The 20,300-nt window shown below is 37.9% G+C and overlaps 1 protein-coding gene across 5 annotated transcripts in view; it reads left to right on the top strand.

The window, feature by feature from the left end:
• The window catches only part of TRIP11 (thyroid hormone receptor interactor 11), a 63,152-nt gene that overhangs the window by 7,568 nt on the left and 35,284 nt on the right, over positions 1 to 20,300 (top strand). For 4 of the 5 annotated variants that reach the window (XM_045448260.1, XM_045448259.1, XM_045448261.1 and 1 more), the window contains exons 3-9: positions 4,246 to 4,356; positions 7,034 to 7,312; positions 9,470 to 9,538; positions 11,242 to 11,407; positions 14,018 to 14,383; positions 17,562 to 17,602; positions 18,184 to 18,270. In XM_045448260.1, coding sequence (XP_045304216.1) covers positions 4,246 to 4,356; positions 7,034 to 7,312; positions 9,470 to 9,538; positions 11,242 to 11,407; positions 14,018 to 14,383; positions 17,562 to 17,602; positions 18,184 to 18,270 — 1,119 coding nt within the window. Of the gene's footprint in view, positions 1 to 4,245; positions 4,357 to 7,018; positions 7,313 to 9,469; positions 9,539 to 11,241; positions 11,408 to 14,017; positions 14,384 to 17,561; positions 17,603 to 18,183; positions 18,271 to 20,300 lie in introns of all 5 variants that reach the window. The other variant, XM_045448262.1, reaches the window with a different exon arrangement.

Here is a 20,300-nt window from a genome sequence, read left to right as displayed (position 1 = left end):
AATTTTTTATTTTTATTTTTTTAATGTTTATTTATTTTTGAGACAATGCGAGAGACAGAGTGCAAGCAGTGGAGGGGCAGACAGAGGGAGACACAGAATCTGAAGCAGGCTCCAGGCTCTGAGCTGTCAGCACAGAGTCCCGACGCAGGGCTCGAACTCAGGAACCATGAGATCACGACCTAAGCCGAAGTCGGACGCTTAACCGACTGAGCTGCTCAGGAGTCCCCCCGATTAGAAATTTTAATAAGAATATAGCAAATCGATATTTTCCATATGTTTCTGGTTTTGAAAATATATACTCAAAATAGGCAGTGTTTTTTGAATGTAGTCGACTGCTTATTAACTCTTGTGCATGAACTGAAATGCATCTTATTTGTAAATACTGGTTCCAGATTTCAGTTGTATCTCTAATAGAGTTTAGTTGATCATGACTTCTGGTTCTTCTTGACTTGTGTCATTAAAACCAGTTTTTTGTTTTTTGTTTTTAATTTTATTTTAAAGAGAGCAAGAACCTGTGTGGGGGAGAGGGATAAGGGGGGGGGAGGGAGAGGGAGAGAGAGAGAGGAGAGAGATCGAGAATCTCAAATCTCAAGCAGGTTCCATGCTCGGTACAAAGTCCAACATGGGGCTCTCGGTCCCACGACCCTGGGATTGTAACTTGAGCCAAAATCAAGAGCCGGATGCTCAACGGCACCACCCAGGTGCCCCCAAAACCAATATTTTTGACAACTTTGATGGCTCATGATTTTGTTGAAGAGACGATAGCTATCATCTTTGCTCCATAATTACAAAGCCAATTTATAAATACTAATTAGATTTATAAATACCAATTAGAATGATCAGGCTACTGAATTTTTTCCATTTTTATGTCTTTTTCTTCCCAGTCACCTTTGTATACACACTTGCCTGCAGCATTTATCAGTGATGAACTATATCAAGTAAACTTCAGTGTACAAATATCATGTATAATGAAAGAATTTGGTCACATATCCATTTAGCAAAGTGGGATGGCTCAGGTCCTTGTCACAAAATATTGGGAGATAAAATCTTTTCCTATTGAATGACTAACTTGATGAGAACACCATGTTTCTTTTTTGTTCTTAGAAATATATTGTTCACTCATCAGTTCTGGAGTTTGAGAAAATTGTTCTAGGATATTGTTGTTTGAAGACTTGGTTGGGATTTTGCCTCTACAACCTGTTCACAACCATTAGACTCTGGAGAGCTGTTTTCTGTCTCTTCACATTTATCTTCTGTGTTGTCTTAATAATTGTGAAACGTTTTCCTCTGTCAGTTTTCTTCTCTTTGTTGAAATGAAAATTCTGAATTTGCAGCTATGTTCAATGAAAGCAAAACACAACAGAATGAAAGAGACACCACAAAGTTGGTGTCTCTAGCTTTTTCTTTTTAAAAGATGATGTAATGCTTTGGACACTGCAGTCAGAAAACTGGTTATTTCACTAATCACTGGGTGATTCTGTCAGTCTTCTCTTTTCCTATTACATAAGACTTTTTTAACCTAGTTGAGAATAATTGATGAATAATGATAAAGAAAATTTTTAGGATGATAAAAAAATCAAAATGTTTCAAGTACAGAAAAAACAAGGTCATTACAATCTCATGAATGTTGTTAGATTTTTAAAGGGCCTGATATCCCCTTATGATAATGACAAGATAGAATGAGATTTAGTTAGTTAGTTATAGATTTTATTTTTAAGTAAACTCTGTACCCAGTGTGGGGCTCGAACCCACAACCTCACGATCGATAGTTGCACACTCCACCAACTGAGCCAGCCAGGTGCCCCAAGTTTTGTTTTATTTAAAAAATAAGTGGGGCGCCTGGGTGACTCAATGATGTCATGGTTCACAAGATCAAGCCCCATATTGGGCTCTGTGCTGACATTGCGAGCCTGCTTGGGATTCCGTCTCTCCCTCTGCTCCTCCCCAGCTCACTCTCTGTCTCTCTCTCAACATAAATAGATAAACTTAAGAAAAAAATATAAATTTTCTCTCTTTGTTGGAGGACATCTAAGAAAGAGTAAAAGTCATAAATATCTGTCCTTACACATAGTTAGGACTGCTCAACAAAGAAACTCACTGAGTAAAGTTGGTTCCGACCTTGATGGTGTAAGAAGGGTTGATCAGGATGGAATAATTTAAGGATATGAGAATGTCATAGATTTCAAGGGCAGAAATCATAGCCAGACTTTAGAAAGGGGCTGCAAACAGAACTGCAGACCACCAGGGATTTGTCTCTCATTTTTACTCCTCTTTGTTCTTCTTTGCATGTGTTTATTCTTCATCCTTTCAGACCAGCCCTCTTGGTTTCATATTCCATATTCTAGAAAATATGGCCACTGACAAGTGATGTGTTACAGATCAGCTGCATGAAGAGAATCTGTCCTTCATGTACTCTGTCCGTCTTTGTGACTCTCATATGGACAGGGAGATGAGGGCAGAAACACAACTATTGGCCAAATTGGAAGCTTTCAAGTTCTCATTCTCAACCAGAGTTCAACAAATAGCCTGAATTATTTTTATCTGAAAAATCCTGGAGTGGACTGTTATGAATAGATTTTGACTTCAGTATATTGTGTTGCTTTAACTACGCATGGTGTTTTCATGTTAAAAGATTACAGAAAGTCACACGAAAGCAGCCAATAGAATAGAAGGTAATTAGTTGTGTGACTTTGGGGCCTGTGTCTTAAATTTCTTCAGGATAACCAAGATTTATATTAGATTTCTAGAGACAGACTCTCAAACTAGGGTTTGTGTGCGTTGTAATTTTTCCGTTGATTTACTCCTTTGATTTTCTCTGCGAATTCATCCAATCTCCCTGGATCATAATTTTCACATCTGTTGATGTAAGAAATTCCTAGACTCTAAGAAAACAGGTGACCTTCTCAAAGTGAAAAAGTCTTCACCTTCTAGAACGAGCTTTTTTTTCCCCTACCACATCATTCACCTTTTTCTCCGTTATCATTGTTAACCTGTGTTTGTAGGTATTAGTAGAATTCTTAGAAAGTTATCTGTGATAATTTGTAAATTCTTTTGCAAGAAGTTTTAGTGTCCATTTATCTTGCTCCATTATGTGCTTATTCATTCAAATTCAAGGAATGATAATACATAATGGTAATTTAATATTTGAGTACCCAAAATTTAATTAATTTTTTAAACATGTTTTCCAAAATCTTAAAAGACTATAATGTCTGGATTCATTGAATTAGAATATTTCATGTACTTTTAACTAACTTTTTTTTTTTTAAGTTTATTTATTTATTTTGAGGGAGACAGAAATAGCACAAGCAGTGGAGGGGCACAGAGAATGAGAGAGAGAATCTCAAGCAGGCTCTGCACTGTCAGCATGGGGCCTACTGTGGGGCTGGAACCTGTGAGATCATGACCTGAGTCGAAACCAAGAGTCAGACGCTTAACTGACGGAGCCACCCGGGTGTCCCAACTTCTAACTAGTTTTTGAACTGAGTTTCCGTATGCTTTTCAAATTGTTTTTTTCAGAAGTGCCTCAGGAACCTGGGGGACAGGCAGACAAGTAATAAGGTGCTTTGGCCTCCTGCCTGTACTTCAGCAACAAGTCTTTTTTGAAATGATTTCTATTAAAAAGTTCTATTTGGGGAGAAACCAGAAGTTGAGACATGTAATCCAGTTTATTCATTAACTTGACATATATTGTATACTATAGGCTAGACCCTGGATATGCAGAGATGGGGGAAGCATTGATCATTGGCTTTTTATTAGCAGAAAATCAAATAAGCAGCACTTTTTTTTTTTTTTTTTTTTTTTTTACTTTGGTTCAGAATTTTGCATAATCTCTATTAACATGGCTATTGCACTTGTAGCTTTAACTGAAAGTGTACTTTAAAAGCCAGAATTCTGGGGGCACCTGGGTGGCTCAGTCAGTTAAGTGGCTGGCTCTGAGTTTCGGCTCAGGTCAGGATCTCACAGTTTGTGTGTTCGAGCCTGTGTCAGCACGGAGCCTGTTTGGGATTCTCTCTCTTTCTCTCTCTGCCCCTCCCCTGCTCGTGCTTACTTGTGCTCTCTCTCTCTCTCACTTTCAAAATAAATAAACTTTAAAAAAATAAAAAAGCCCAGAATTCTGAGAACTTTTACATTTTATATCATTTTCTGTGTGAAGCAATATATTTTTCATGATGCCATACACATAACTGTTACTAACATGTTTTACTTTAGTCTTTTTGTTGAAAATACTTTTTTCTTTGCTTCTAGAATGAGAGACTCAAAAAACTTTGTACTGATCTAGAAGAGAAACATGAAGCATCAGAACTTCAAATAAAGCAGCAATCTACAATTTACCGAAATCAGCTACAGCAGAAGGAGGTAAAATTTATTACAATTACTTCATATTTATTTCACTCTAATGTATTTAGGAGGGTTTTTGAGAGTTATAAATCAAGCTATATACAGACCGAAAAACATATTGAAATGGTGATGAAGTTAATAATCCCCAACTCAGTTTGATACCAGTAATTTAACAGGAACTCTAAGCTTTTCTGTTATATTTTATAAGCTAGCCTTTAATTTCTACTTTCCCAAAGAGGAAAACTCTTTCAATAAAATATCTTTAGGCATCTGTTGCTTATAATTTCTGATTTTATGAAACCTAATTTCTCATCTATTTACTTTAAGTTGTCAATTAGTGTGATAATTGCTAATGACATTTTTTAAAAATGATTTTGACTACTAGTGTTAATATATATCGAATTGGCATTTGCTTGATTTTCCATGGGAAAATAGAATATTAAGTATATTAAGTTGACTTACATTGTTCTATAAATATTTTTTCCCTTTAGTTTGTTAGAAATGTTTATTTTGGAATTGGCTTATCTTTTCTTCGCAGTGCTGGTAATAGATATTCTGTAATTTAACCAGTGTTATCATGAATCCTTAAAACATAGATAATGTTTCCATATTTCATTCTGTTGAATTTTCTTCAGTGTTTAGTATGTAAATGGAATTCAGTAAATGCTCCTATTGAATTGAACTGTTTCTTGTTTTATCCAGATCATTTGGGCTCTCTTCAGTCTGTTGAGTAAATGTTCATTTCTACCATAATTTCATTGTATGAGTTTTTAAAATTTAAATACATTGTTTTTTAGTTCTTTTAGTGACATACTAAGATGAAAAATGAAAGTAAGCCACATTAAAGATAATTATAAACATTTAAAGAAGAGGTTAAATTTCCAATCTGTTGGGAATTGATTTCATAAAATACAATAAAATTACTTCAAAAATAAAATGAATATAAAAAGGCAGAGTTAACAGGTTCGAGTTAGAGCTAAAGGCCCACTTATTAAAAAGATTTAACAGATTATAAAATTACTCTGTCAAATTGCTTTAAAAGACTTTAGGCCTTACTCTTTCTATTCCTGTACCTGTCATGGACTGGTAGTAAACATTCATGCCTATAGTCCACAGACCACACTTTGAGCAGCAGTGACTTCTAGGTATTACAGTAGAGCAGTAGTTCCCACCCAGGGGTTTACAGCTGAATCATCCATGACACCTTAAAAAAATATACATGTTTATGCCCTCCGAGAGATTCTGATTTTAGTGTCCTGGGAAGGGGCCCTGGTATTGGTATTTTTCAAAAACTTTATAGGTGATTCTGATACTCACATCCTAATTGAAAACACTGCTGTGGAAAATTCAGCATTTAATTTTCTACTTAACTGAATATTAGAGGTCAAATTAGGCATTTAAGTTTAGAAATGCCTCTTTGTTATTAGAGCTTGCATTTTTTAACTCTACAACTTGATATGTGTCCATTTTATAGTCAGAACTTGCTTTGTGTTAAAGCTATGCTTGAAAAAATTATGAATTTCCATACTTTTTACCAGAATGAAAGATAATATGTGACTATACTTAAGATCTGCTGTTTTTTGCCATCATTGTGATGTTTATAATCCCTAAAGATGCAATTCATGTCATGACATTTATGGAAAAATGAATGAAATATGTGCACTGTTATAAATTTCTATTAGAGAAGAGGCTCTGATGAGAAACGTGTTTGTTAATATATTTGACGTCATTGTGTTTGGTTTTTGTTTGTCTAATTGCTTGGCTTTACGTGCATAGAAATATTGTTGGCTGACTCCCAGTATCAGATTCTCCTCTGTCGTGGCGGGGTGTCTTCCGGAGTAGGTATTTTATAGAAAGCTTATCTCAATTCTCCCTATCTTACTCACTTTTATATTTTGAGTAATCTCTCACCCGAAATGGATCTGGCATTATGGTATGTCCCGTAATTTCTTTTGGACAGTGAGGTGGTATTGCCAACCCTCAGTCAAAACTCCTCTGTAGGTTTCAGTATTTTTGTACTATTCTTTCCCTGAGTAAAGTCAAATTTTCACCGGCTCCTTTTTGCCAAGGCTAAAGCAAAGGCCTCTTTCAATGTGTGATGTTTTCCTAAGACTCATGGGCTAATAACCACAGGCTCACTGTGCTATCTAAGATTAGATTAATAAAGCATTCTTCCAGCTGTTGTACAGACCAGTAGAAAGTTACCTCTGATTCATGGTGCATTTTGAGTCTAAATTCAGCCATGATCAGGTATATAAGACTGTTCCAAAGATGCTCTAAGGAAACTTCTGATACGTAGGCTGATGCAGCTTTCATTTTCTCTTCACTTAGAGTTTGATAATACAAATAGAACCCTCGGAAATTGCCTGTACTACCTGATACGTCGACAATAGTAAACCCGTGTTTAATTGAGAATTTAATTGCTTCAGTTAACATATGAGTGAGATTCTGATCTTCGCACTACTTGAAATATTATCTGTGCTTTAACTGGTAATCATGTTGTTTTTTTTTTCATGTTTGGTTTTTAAATCAAAATGTGTGGTTAGGCTATTATAAAATACTAGGATTCAGTTGGTAGAGTTACCATCATTGGATAGTTTTAAATCATTATAACTTTTAATGTTATGAATCTGTAAAAAGATCAATGTGGTTATTTTAAAGTACATTCTCTAAAACGCAGATTATAAATGTGTAGGTAGAAATCAGCCATCTTAAAGCAAGACAGATCGCACTACAGGATCAGGTGCTGAAGCTTCAGTCAGCTGCCCAGTCAGTAAATTCAGGAGCTGGCCGAGTACCAGCGGCGCCTGCATCGTCTTCATTTGGTTATGGCATCAGTCGTCATGCTGCTGCTTTCCATGATGACGACATGGACTTTGGTGACATAATTTCATCACAACAAGAAATAAACAGATTGTCAAATGAAGTTTCAAGACTTGAGTCTGAAGTTGGCCACTGGAGGCATATTGCTCAGGTTGGTAAAATTGCCATGAGTTTTTGAACATTCTTAGTAAAAAGAGTGGTTCTGAACGTAGAACTTTTGGTATCAGAAAGAACCCCAGACTAGGAAATTGAAAACCTGTATTCTAATCCTGCCAGTGATTTTCTGAGTGATTTTGATCAGATCATCTTTCTTTCTCATCTTAGTTTTTTCCTCCCTCTATAAAATATTTGGAAGAAATTCTCAAAAAAGTTTAGAGCAACAGAACTATGTTTTAGAATAAAATAAAGGCACGTTGGGGTGGCTCAGTTGGTTGAGCGTCTGGCTCTTGATTTCAGCTCTGGTCATGATCCAAGGGTAGTAAGATCAAGCTCTGCATCGGGCTCCTTGCTGGGCGTGTAGCCTGCTTAGGATTCTCTCTTGTTCTGTCTGTCTCTTTATCTCTGTCTCTCCTTCCCTCCCTCCCCCCCTCCCTCTCTCCTTTTCCCACTCTCTCTGTCCCTCTCTCTCCCTCTGCTTCTCTCCCTGCTTGCACGCACCTCTCTCCATAATTAAAAACAATTTTTTTTTCTTTTAAATAAAAAGTTACAAGTCCAGGACTTAAAAGAGATAAAAATGGAGTTGCTATGGTTGAACTAGCCATCTTTTCCCCGGGAGTCCCTGAGGCTTCTTTGATGGCAATGCCAGGGCTCCGAGATACCAGATTGAAACTACTTGCATAGATGTTCTCTGAAGTTCCTTTATCATTAGTTACGTGTAAGATGAAAATTTGATCATTGGTATCATAAAATACATTAAACTATTTTGTATTATTTTTTGTGCAGTAGAAATTAAATCTTTGCTATGTGGACAGTAAACTTTCTTTTAAGGAACACTTTCCATCTTATATATCAAATTTTATATACTATTGATATTGTCAATAGACGTGAGACCCGAAGTAAACTCGAACATTGCACATTTGGATTTAATTTCCTCAATGTAGAGAAAAAGTATAAAAGTAAAGAAATTGTTTCTTTTTGTGAGTGTGATCTAGTTATATAAAGGAGAAACCCTACCAGTTATTTTTTTGCTTCTCAAGTTGCTAGACATTTCTCATACCCAAAATACATCTTAGGATGATCAGCTTGTCCATTTTATCTTTAAAAATGTAGTAGCTCTTAAGCTACTATAATACTGTAGATTCCCTGTCCTACCTTCAGAGATTAGGATTTTGTAGCTTATTTTAGGCCTTGGAAATTGCATTCAAACTGTAAATACCCCAGGTGATTCTGATACGTATTTAAAGAAACATAAGATTTCATAGGGAAGAGATGTTTTTTGAGTATGTATATATAAGCATATCTTGAATGTTTACTATATTACCTGTAGTGGGATATCATGGTGGAAAAGGCATAATTGGGATCTTTCACAGGACTTAATTTTTCAACAAGGCATAGTAAAACTTGTGTTATATTTTACAAGATGTTTGTATATATGCTATCCTAATATATATTAATCTTAGTAACTGTGTGAGGTATTTATTACCTCTGTTTTACAGGCAAACAAAGTAAAAGTTTAATACACATATTGTCACAGTGAGTAAGTTGTGACTCAACCAGACATCTTTTGACTCTGAATCCTGGAGTTTCTGGTATATTTTGTTCCTTTTTTTATCCAGAGAGCAGCTTTTTGTTCCCTAACACACTGTATAGTAAATGTTAAAAAGATAAATGAACAACATTCAGCTTTGAATGAGAAGAGAAAAATCCAAAAGTTCTTTTAATTGTTAAACTAAAGGTTGTTCTGTATTGGGGTAGAGATCCAGGTAAAATCATTTTAGAAAGATTTTTGCTGGGTTATGATTAGAATTAATGTTGGATAACTTTCCATTTTGAAAAATTTTCTTCTAGGAAGCTGATTATCAAATTTACATTTTGTTAAGCTAAGTAAAATATTCTCTGGTGTTTTCCTTCTTAACAGTTATTTTGTAAAAGTGTCTCCCTAATTAGTTAACAGACTCTTGAAAATTATCTTTTATTTGTTGTGTATTACAATTGGACTGGGTTCTTCAAAAGTGCTTGGCATTCTTTAATCAGAATTTGGGAAATGCTCCCTTTTTTGAAAGATGTCGTTTAATAAAATTAATTTGTGACTTTCTCTTTTACAAGAAAATCAATACAATTATTTTCTAATCCTGTTTTTCTGATCTAGACTTCTAAACCACAAGGATCAAATAGCTCTGATCAAAGTGAAATCTGCAAACTGCAAAGTATCATTAAGGTAAGACAGGTTGTTGGAACAATGGCTATTATACATCTAAAATTGGCTTATTAAAAATATATGTCTAAATTAATGGAAGGCTCAGTTATAAAGCTAATTATATAGAGTATGATTGTTTCTTTTCCATTTTGTATCTTCGTTCTTTATGACAGTAGGGTGTATAAAAATGTCTCTTCAAAATTGTTTGGTTTTGAACATTTATTTTTTTAAGTATATTTCATTAGTCTGTACTAGTTACTATATCTTGTAAAATGGTCTTTATTAAAACAATTCCAAGGTTGCTGAAGTTTTCAGGGTTTAAAGGATATTGACAAAATAAAATGCTAATACTATTCACTGTAACTAATTATTTTCCTTTAATGGTGGAATTTTGCTAGTTTGTGTCCATTATTATTTCATTCAAGAAAAATTTTAGTTACGTAAAATTATCATATGGCACTGAATTGTTTTTAGTGTATAAATTATTGTCAGAATTTTTTGGTTTTTGGTTTTATTATTATTGTAATACTCACATGGGTGGGTTCCCAAGTCAGACCTGTGTTTGAATCCTGCTTCTACTATTTACCAGCTGTTCTACTTTGGACAAGTTACTTAATCTTTCCAAGCTTCCATTTTATCCTTAGTACAGTAGATTTCATAATACCTTCCCTGTAGGATTGTGTTAAAGTTTAAACGTAAAGCTCCTTGCCAAGCGCTGGCACTGAAGTAAGCGCACAGGATTAAGGAACAACCTTACTTGTCTTCTCAGGAAGTAGAAGCTAATTTATAGATTAGGATTCTTGGGTTACAAGCAACAGAAGTCATTACTGGCAAAGTAAAGCAAAAGAGGATTTACTGGAAGGACCCAGGTTAGTCTGTCCACAGGATTGAAAGAAGTATTGAGCGTTTTGGTCTTAGGATGGACAGGATTGGGAATAGCATTGGGGATGGACAGGATTGGGATTAACATTGGGGATCTAGAGAGTGGGACACAGTGGACCAACTTTTCTGGGTGTAGCTATCACAGTGCTTCTGGTCCAAATAATTTCCCTCTTTGAAGGACTCTGCTCAAGATCTGGATTCCTAGGAGAGAGACTGGTGGTCTCAACTTGGGTAGCAGCGTGCCTTGGTTAACAGTTTGGGAGTCCCATCAAGACTGGTGGAAGGAAGGGCTGAGCAAGAGATGGGAGTAATAGGACACCAGCTACAGACTGAAGGTTGGCACTGGCATCGATGGGATATGTCACTAGCAAGAGAAGCTCATGGTCACAGATATGAAGAAAAAAAGATATTCAAATTGTTTTTAAGACCCAAGAAAGGCAAGGGTAGAGTCAGAATTGTCCAGATTTGGAGGCTGTGTTTAAATTCTCTTCAACCATAGCGTGTTCAGAGAATTATTCTTTTTTTTTTAATTTTTTTTTTTTTTAACGTTTATTTATTTTTGAGACAGAGAGAGACAGAGCATGAACAGGGGAGGGGCAGAGAGAGAGGGAGACACAGAATCCGAAACGGGCTCCAGGCTCTGAGCTGTCAGCACAGAGCCCGACGCGGGGCTCGAACTCACGGACCGTGAGATCATGACCTGAGCCGAAGTCGGACGCTTAACCGACTGAGCCACCCAGGCGCCCCCAGAGAATTATTCTTAATACACACTTCTGCACAATGAAATAGCTTAGGTGTATCATTGATTATAAATGGGGTTAACCTTGTTTTTATTTTTTAAGGAACTTAAACAGAACCGAAGTCAGGAAATTGATGACCATCAACATGAAATGTCAGTGTTACAGAATGCACATCAACAGAAATTGACAGAAATAAGTCGTCGGCATCGAGAAGAATTAAGTGACTATGAAGAACGAATTGAAGAACTGGAAAAGCTGTTACAACAAGGTTGTTAGTTTTTATTAACTTAATGTATTAGATGATATAATTAAAAGACCAGCCTAGTGATGTGTGATCAAGACACTGATGTAAACTTGGACTAAGTTCTAAAGAATGAGTGAATGACTAGTTCTGTTCACCTGCCGGAAATTTGCAGTGGCATCACTATTATCAGGATTATGTGGAAATTGGGCCACCTGCATGGCTCAGTCGGTTAAGTGTCCGACTTCAGCTCAGGTTATGATCTGATCTCAGATTCATGAGTTCAAGCCCTGTGTCGGGCTCTGTGCTGACAGCTCAGAGCATGAGCCTGCTTCAGATTTCGTGTGTGTGTGTCTCCTCTGCCCCTCCCCGGTTTGCACTCTGTGTCTCTCAAAAATAAATAAACACTTAAAAAATTTTTAAAAAGGAAAGATTATGCAGAAATGGAAAGGTCCATTTGCCTTTGTGACAGATAGTTACAATACATAGATTTCTTTGTATTGTTTGGTGGTGGTACTTTGGTAATAAATGATTAGAAGTATTTTCACTTTCTGGGGCACCTGGATGGCTCAGTTGGTTGAGCATCCGATTTCGGCTCAGGTCATGATCTTGCAGTTCGTGGGTTCAGGCCCTGAGCTGACAGCTCAGGGCCTGGAGCCTGTTTCGGATTCTGTGTCTTCCTCTCTCTCTGTCCTTTCCCTGCTGACACTGTCTCTGTCTCTCAAAAAATTAATAAATGTTAAAAAAAAACCTTAAAAACCAATAGAACCATTTTCACTCTCTTTTAAATTCATATACATAGGCTTTTTAGTAGTTCATTCAAATATTTTTCCTCGACTGTTTATTTTTAAAAAGCTTTATTATGAGGGCAGCTGGCTGTCTCAGTCAGTGGAGCATGTGACTCTTGATCTCAGGGTCATGAGTTTGAGTCCCATGTTGGGAGTAGAGATTACAGGGGAAAAAAATCTAAAATAAAAATGCTTTATTATGGTAATTTTTTAAAAAAGTTTATTCATTTTTGAGGGGGGGGGAGGGGCAGAGAGGGAGACAGAGAATCCCAAGCAGCCTCCACACTGTCAGCACAGAGCCCAACGCAGGGCTTGATCCCACAAACTGTGAGATCACGAACTGAGCCAAAAGCAAGTTGGATGCTCAACTGACTGAGCCACCCAGGCATCCCTATTGTAATTTTTTTTTTTTTTTAATTTTTTTTTTGTTTTTCAACGTTTATTTATTTTTGGGACAGAGAGAGCATGAACGGGGGAGGGGCAGAGAGAGAGGGAGACACAGAATCGGAAACAGGCTCCAGGCTCTGAGCCATCAGCCCAGAGCCTGACGCGGGGCTCGAACTCCCGGACCGCGAGATCGTGACCTGGCTGAAGTCGGACGCTTAACCGACTGCGCCACCCAGGCGCCCCCTTATTGTAATTTTTTAAGACTTTGTTTTTATAATAAAATTGAGAAGGAAGTACAGAGGTTTCCCACATACCCCTGCCCCCAAACGCATGCCATCCCTACTATCACCATCACTTAGCAGAATGGCACACTTGCCGCCAAAGATGAACCTACATTGACACATCACAATCCCTCAAAGTGCATAGTTTACCTTAGGGTTGACTCTTGGTGTTGTACATTCTATGGGTTTGGACAAACTTATGCACATATTCATCATAATATACAGAGTAGTTTCAGTGCTCTAAAATCCTTTCTACTCTGCCTACTCACCCCCCACTTGCCCTCCCCACCAATCTTTTTATTGTCTCTATAGTTTTGCCTTTTCTAGAATGTCACATAGTTGGAATCATACAGTATGTAACCTTTTGAGATTGATTTCTTTCACTTAGTAATGTGCATTTAAAGTTCCTCCATGTTGGGGCGCCTGGGTGGCTCAGTCGGTTGGGCGTCTGACTTCGGCTCAGGTCACGATCTCACGGTCCGTGAGTTCGAGCCCCGCGTCGGGCTCTGGGCTGATGGCTCAGAGCCTGGAGCCTGCTTCCGATTCTGTGTCTCCCTCGCTCTCTGCCCCTCCCCCGTTCATGCTCTGTCTCTCTCTGTCTCAAAAATAAATAAATGTTAAAAAAAAAAATTAAAAAAGAAAAAAATAAAGTTCCTCCATGTTTTTTCATGGCTTGATCCCTCACTTCTTTTTAGTGCTGAATAGTATCACATTGCCTGGATGTACCACAATTTATCCATTCACCTCCTGAAAGACCTCTTTGCTTCCAGGTTTTTGTAGTTATGCATAAAGCTGCTATAAACATCATTGTTCAGGTGTTCATGTGGGTAAGAGTTTTCAGTTCCTTTGAGTAAATACCAGGGAGTGCAGTTGCTAACCATATGGTAAGGGTATGTTTCATTCTGTTAGAAACTGCCAAACTGTCCTCCAAAGTGGCCCTACTGTTTTGCATTCCCACCAAGAGTGAACGAGAGCTCTTGTTCCACATCCTCATCAGCATCTGGTGTTGTCCATGTTCTGAACTTCGGCCATTCTAATGGGAGTGTAATGGTATCTCGTTGTCTTAACTTCCAAAGATTTTCAGGTTCTCACGTCTGTTCAGTCTCGTAGCTGTATATAGCAAGCTACTAATCTCTTGGTAGCTGACATTTGCTGTCCTTGATTTTCTGTTCATGTTCTAGGTGGCTCAGGAACTGCAGTCACTGATCACTTGAAAATCCATGAGATGCAAAAAACTATTCAGGATCTACAAACTGAGAAAGTAGCGTCTACAAAAAAAATTGAAGAACTTGAGGATAAAATAAAGGACATAAATACAAAATTATCTTCTGCAGAAAATGACAGAGATGCTTTGAAGAAGGAACAAGAACGCCTGCACGTTGAAAACAGACAAATAGCGGAAGAGTGTGAAAACTTGAAACGGGAATGTAGTAAATTGCAGCCTGATGCCGTGAGGCAGGGCGATGCTGTGACAGGAAGAGAAGGAATCCTGTCGCAGGGTGAATCAGTGCAAGAGGAAGTGCTCAAACTGCAGCGGGCACTGGCTGGTATAAAATGTTTGGAACTTATTGATGATGGGTGTTTTATTGCGTACCAGTTGTTTTAGAGGCACACTGAGTACTGAATGGGAATGGAGGAGTCGTGGAAACGACTGTGTAGAATTTGAATCGAATTGTTGGTTTCGCTTCAGTGCCATACTTAACGGACAACAAATAGGAATTTTCTACTAAAAAGGCTTCACTCCCTGCCTCATCCTTAAGTATTTACAGGGGACTCATTGCTCTAGGAGGCAGTGTAGATTTTTGGGAAATGTTTAGTAGCTGTTTATTGGGAGGAGGTGTGGGTGTATTTCTGTTAATCTGTGTAGAACCAAATACTTTCTGGAACTCATTAGGGTCCAGACCCTCCAGTTAGGGAATGCAGCCTCCCTTTTTTAAAATTCTGTATCACCGTTTGAAATGATGTCCTGTATCTAAGCAGACACAAGAGTGATAACCATAGGTCTTTTATCATTTTCCATGCTGAAGCTGGTACTTCGTTACCATACCTGTGTTCTGTGTTAGAAAAAATAAGTTATTGAATGAAATAGGCCAAACACCAGTATTCGTTCATGCCAGGAAAACATAATAGGAGCTCTTTAGCTGCAAAGATGTGTTTTATTTTGCATTTTTGTCTTCTCACAATATAAACTCTCACATTATGAACTGATTGATTCTTGCTCTGGAGGGTGTTTCTAGCCCTTGGGTGCTCTGCTCCCCGATCCCCGCCTCCAATCTGTCTCACTTGCCTAGTTGTTTATCCTGAGTGCCTGACCTGGATGGCCAACTCCATAAATTCATATTAAAGTTAGGTTCAGGGTCACCGTGTCGTCGTTGTCCTCCTCCTCCTCCCCTCCCTCCTCCTCCTCCTACTCCTCCTCTCCCAGCCTTAGTGATTGGTGGCATTTACCAGTTTGCCAAAAGAGAATTTGAAGTCATCACCTAGCATATCCTGAAGGTTCTATTTCCTTAGCATCTCTGGCTTGGTACTCTTTCAGAGGCATTCTAGGGTTTCTCACAAGTGCCTCCTCTCACAAGGAGCTGCCAGGAAGGCAAAGAGAAGGCTGTTGACTAGGGATCTAGACTTCTTTCTTGTTTGACTTCAGAGTATCTCTGCTCTTTTCAAAATAAATGTATCTGTTTATTCCACATATTGGGTGACTCAGATGAATTCATTTGCTTTAAAAACAAACCTACTGCCCTAGTCCTTCCTCTTTTTCCAGTTTCCATGCCACTGAATAACTTCAGCCAATCAATTTTCTTTTGCCTGATTAACTGTAGTAGTTTCTTCATGGAGCAGAATAGCACAGTAGTTAAGTACATGACTGTGCTAGAATCCAGCTCTGTCACTAATTCAGTGACGTTGGGCAATTTAATTACCATCTCTATGCTTTTGTTTTTCCATCTGTGTAGTTGGGATAACGATACTATCTTCCATAGTTACAGTAGTAGTAATGGGGATTCTCTGAGTTACTACCTGCAGAGTTCTCTCTAGAACAATGGCTATCCCGTAGTAAGCATTACAGAAGTGTTAGCTGTTATTATTTTCTGGCCTCCATGATTCCTTGAATCAGTTTTTTTTCTTTCTGCAGCCAGGATGGTTTTTCAGAAACTCAGAACCGGTTTACTTCCCTGATTGCAATACTTTGTGGCTCCCTTGTGAACTTCAGGATAAAGTCTAAACCTCATACTTGACATAAAATGTCTTTCGTGATCTGGTCCCTGTCTCCCCCTTTAATTTCAGTTCTTCCCATTCTCCTCACGTGCTAAGCGTTAGCCGTACTGAACTTTCTATACATCTCCTTAAGCCGATGATGTTATTGTCTATTAGGTCTGTCGCCTTTGCATTTGCTGCTCTGTGTGGAGTGTCTCTGTTTCTCTTTGCTAATTCTTAAGTACATTACAACTCATTGGAGGTATCGTATCTACTGGGAGATACTATGCTGCTGCTTTCCTAGCCCTCCTCACCCCTCTCCCACCGCCAGATAGAGCAGGTGTTTTTCCTTTCTGCTCCATGTAGCACCTTGCGCTCCCTGTATCATACTGTACTGTGGTCACGTGTTTACTTGTTTGTCTTTCCTCTGAATAGAAAGCTCCCTGAGGGCAAGCAAGGACTAAAGGTTTTCATCTGGTTGTCTAGCAACTGACCTCACAGTAAACGTTCAGTATTATCTGAGTGAACATTGAATAAATCACTTCAGCTGGACTTAAAGTATTCCGTCTTTGTGTTCTTCCAGAACTATTTCTATATATGGATCTATCCATAATACCAGCTTGAATGGCCTTTCTATCTGTTGTCATGTCCAAGTCACTTTATTTATGTTTTTACTGTTTGTTTATTTTTGAGAGAGAGCGTGCTCCACATGAGCAGGGGAAGGGCAGAGAAAGAGTGAGACAGAGGATCTGAAAGTGGACTCTGCTGACAGCAGAGAGCCTGACATGGGGCTTGAACTCAAGAACCATGAGATCATGACTTGAGCCAAAGTCAGGTTTTTAAATGACTGAGCCACCCAGGCTCCCCTGTCATTTCTAAGTCACTGTAAACATTGAGAATTGGGGCACCTGGGTCGTTTAGTTGGTTGAATGTCAAACTCTTGATTTCGGCTAGGTCATAATCTCACGGTTTGTGGGTTCAAGCCCCATGTCGGGCTTTGTGCTGACAGTGGAGAGCCTGTTTGGAATTCTCTCTCTGCCACTCCCCTGCTCGCTCTTGCGCTCTCTTGCTCTCTCTCAAAATAAATAAGTAAATTTTTAAAAGTAAAGAATTGAGAGATTATTGTATTATTGTGGTATAAATATGTATTCTTGTTTTTAGCCATTTCCCCTCAATCTCAGTCCTTTTACTCTTTCCTGTACAAAAACTAATCAACTCATTTTGAAACATTGTTATTAGTGTTTTTATCAAGGCAATAACTTATGACTCATCCAGATATGATTATACTTATTTCTTGTACTGTTTCATAGAATTACATTTTAATGGAGCTTCTAACTGGCATTTATGTTATGAATTCTATAGTATAGTCAAATAGAAATGTAAAACAACAAAAATACGTTTCAGTAAGTACCATTAGGGTTTGCTGATTGTGCTTATAAATACACTTTATTTTAAATGAGCTTTATTTCTGAGTTTATTACATAGGAGGTAAGAAGTTGAAGTATTTTAATGTCAGATTCTTTGTTTTTGCAGATGCTGAAAATGAAATTATGAGACTGAGTATTTTAAACCAGGTAAACTAATGCTAAGAGAAAAACCTTCTGGCTTTTATCGAGAAAAAGTATTTCGATTATTGTAGTTGCTTGTTTTGTGTTTTTTACAAATTCACGTGAACTTATCCTGGGAACTTGCATCTTAGTAATTTTACGTTTGCTGATAACGGTAATTTTTTGAATCATAAATTGTCATAATTTTAAAGTTACATAATTGGAAAATGCAGGTATATCACTTTCAAGATTAATTTGACAGACATTATATTACGTACATGAGTGGAAGCAGATTTCCCACCAACCGAGGAATGCATTTTGATTTCCCTTAAGGAATTTAGAGTTGTTTCTAGTGCTAATGATTCCAGGTTAGTTTGTAAACGTATTTATGTATTATGTATATTTGTGTATGCTTTTAAATAAATTACAAAAATATCTATAAGAATGTTTGTAAAATGAGTGACTGACTTTAGATGGTCTAGTGTTGTATGCTTATAATTTTTATATATCACTAGAGAAATGCTGAGTAGAAATGCACACTTGTATGGCTTGCCTACTTTTTTATAAACTTGAAATTTATCTGAAAACTCTGTTTTAACATTTTGTAGGATAACAATCTCACTGAAGACAATTTGAAACTTAAAATGCATGTTGAAATTTTAGAAAAAGAGAAGTCCTTATTGAGTCAAGAAAAGGTGGGTGCGATAAAAATGGGACCAGAATTAAAATATTGTGTGTATTACAGATCAAGCCAAGGTCCAGTTTATATAAATGGAGCATTTAGGTCTTGAGAGGCCTTAGAATAAAGCTGATCTCATTGATGCTTGTCAGACCAGGTTCAAGTACTTGGGCAAGGTTCAGAGTATGAAGGCTGGCCAGGGTTTACGTTTACACACAGATAAGCCAGTAGGCATACAGATATGAGCAGAAAAGATAAAGGCTCTGTTTTGGTTTCTGATGAAGTCCTGATAGCAGCAACATACACAGGTGGGTCGCGAGCTTGGACTGGCATCTTACAGAAACCGTAGCTGCAGATACGTCCCAGAACGTATCTGTTGTGGACAGGAGTTTCTTAGTGGTGAGAGATAAAGGGGATATAATCTCACTGGTAGAAATAAGGTCTTTGTGTATATTGGAAGCAAGGTTGGAACGAGGTTCTATAATGCACTGTTGGGTATCGGGAGAGGTATTTTTATGTTTGTACTACTTGGGGGTAGTTCCTTGGCTAAGGTAGGTGTTTAAACAGAGGATAGTTGTCGGCTGGTATTAATTTATAGGCTAGTGTCTTAACTCAATTTAAAATCTTAATTTTTAAAAGGTAACACATACTCACTGATGTACAAATACGGTAATTCATACCGAAAAACTTTAGACGGTACAAAGGGAATATCCTTTCCACCTCCCTTGGTTGGCCTCTTTTCCAAAGGCAGTCTTTCTTACCAGTTTCTCATATGTCCATCCTTTCAGACTACACCTAAGTATGTATGATTATTTAAATAGATTTGAAAAAACTGTTAGCATACTATACATATATTCATGTATACCTTAACATGTTTTCAGCGTCCTTCCACATTAGTGTATAGGCAGTGTTTCTCAAAGGGACGTTTTGGCATGTAGACAGGAAAATTTTTAGCTCTGTGTACTGTCGTATGCATTGTGGGGTCCTTGCCCCCCCGCTCTTTCTACCCACTAAGAGCCAGTAGTGTCTCCCAGTCTTTTTTTATTCCTGTATTATATATATAATTTTTTTGCTCTTTTCTCCTCCCTTTGCATTCTGTTCTTTCAGTTACTCCTTTCTCTAACTGGCCCAGGTATACTTTGTAGTTTGCAGATCTCTGCACATTCCTGATAGGGTCTGTGACCTTCTCTTGATATTTTCGGATTCTGCAGCCGTTCCTGGTCCCTCTTGCTCCTTTTTTTCGATGTTAAGTAATCCTTCATAATATTTCCTTTCATTATCTCTGATAGGGATCAACTCACTGCTTAAGAATGCTAGGCCAGGGGCGCCTGGGTGACTAGGTCGGTTGGGCATCCGACTTCAGCTCAGGTCATGATCTCACGGTCCATGAGTTCGAGCCCCGCGTTGGGCTCTGTGCTGACCGCTCAGAACCTGGAGCCTGTTTCAGATTCTGTGTCTCCCTCTCTCTCTGCCCCTCCCCTGTTCATGCTCTGTCTCGCTCTGCCTCGAAAATAAATAAACGTTAAAAAAAATTTTTTTTTAAAAAAGAATGCTAGGCCATACTGGGGCGCCTGGGTGGCTCAGCTGGTTAAGCATCCAACTCTTGATTTCGGCTCAGGTCATGATCTTACAGTTCATGAATTTGAGCCCTGCATCAGGCTCTGTGCTGACAGTGCAGAACCTGCTTAGGGTTCGCTCTCTCTCTGTCTCTGCCCCTACCCACTGGCTCTTGCACTCGTTCTCTCTCTTTCTCCCCCCCCGCCCCAAATAAATAAATAAGTAAATAAACAAAGAAACAAACTTTAAGTTAAAAAAAAATTTTTTTTAATTGCTAAGAAAGAAAAAAAGAATGCCAAATGTAACTGCAAGGCTGTGTATGTTCATAACGTCTACCTGAAAAAACTTTTTGTGGTTCTCCTGATTGACATATAAATCTAGAAAGACAAGAGAATGCTATTTTCATCAACTATAGTTCAGAATAAACTTTTGAATTGGAAGAGAAATGGGAATCATGAGGCAGCTGTTCTAGTCTAGTTTTCGCTGAAC

Source organism: Leopardus geoffroyi, chromosome B3 (genome assembly GCF_018350155.1).
Source record: "Leopardus geoffroyi isolate Oge1 chromosome B3, O.geoffroyi_Oge1_pat1.0, whole genome shotgun sequence".
Taxonomy (NCBI): domain Eukaryota; kingdom Metazoa; phylum Chordata; class Mammalia; order Carnivora; family Felidae; genus Leopardus; species Leopardus geoffroyi.
This window is presented reverse-complemented; position numbering and strand designations above follow the sequence as displayed.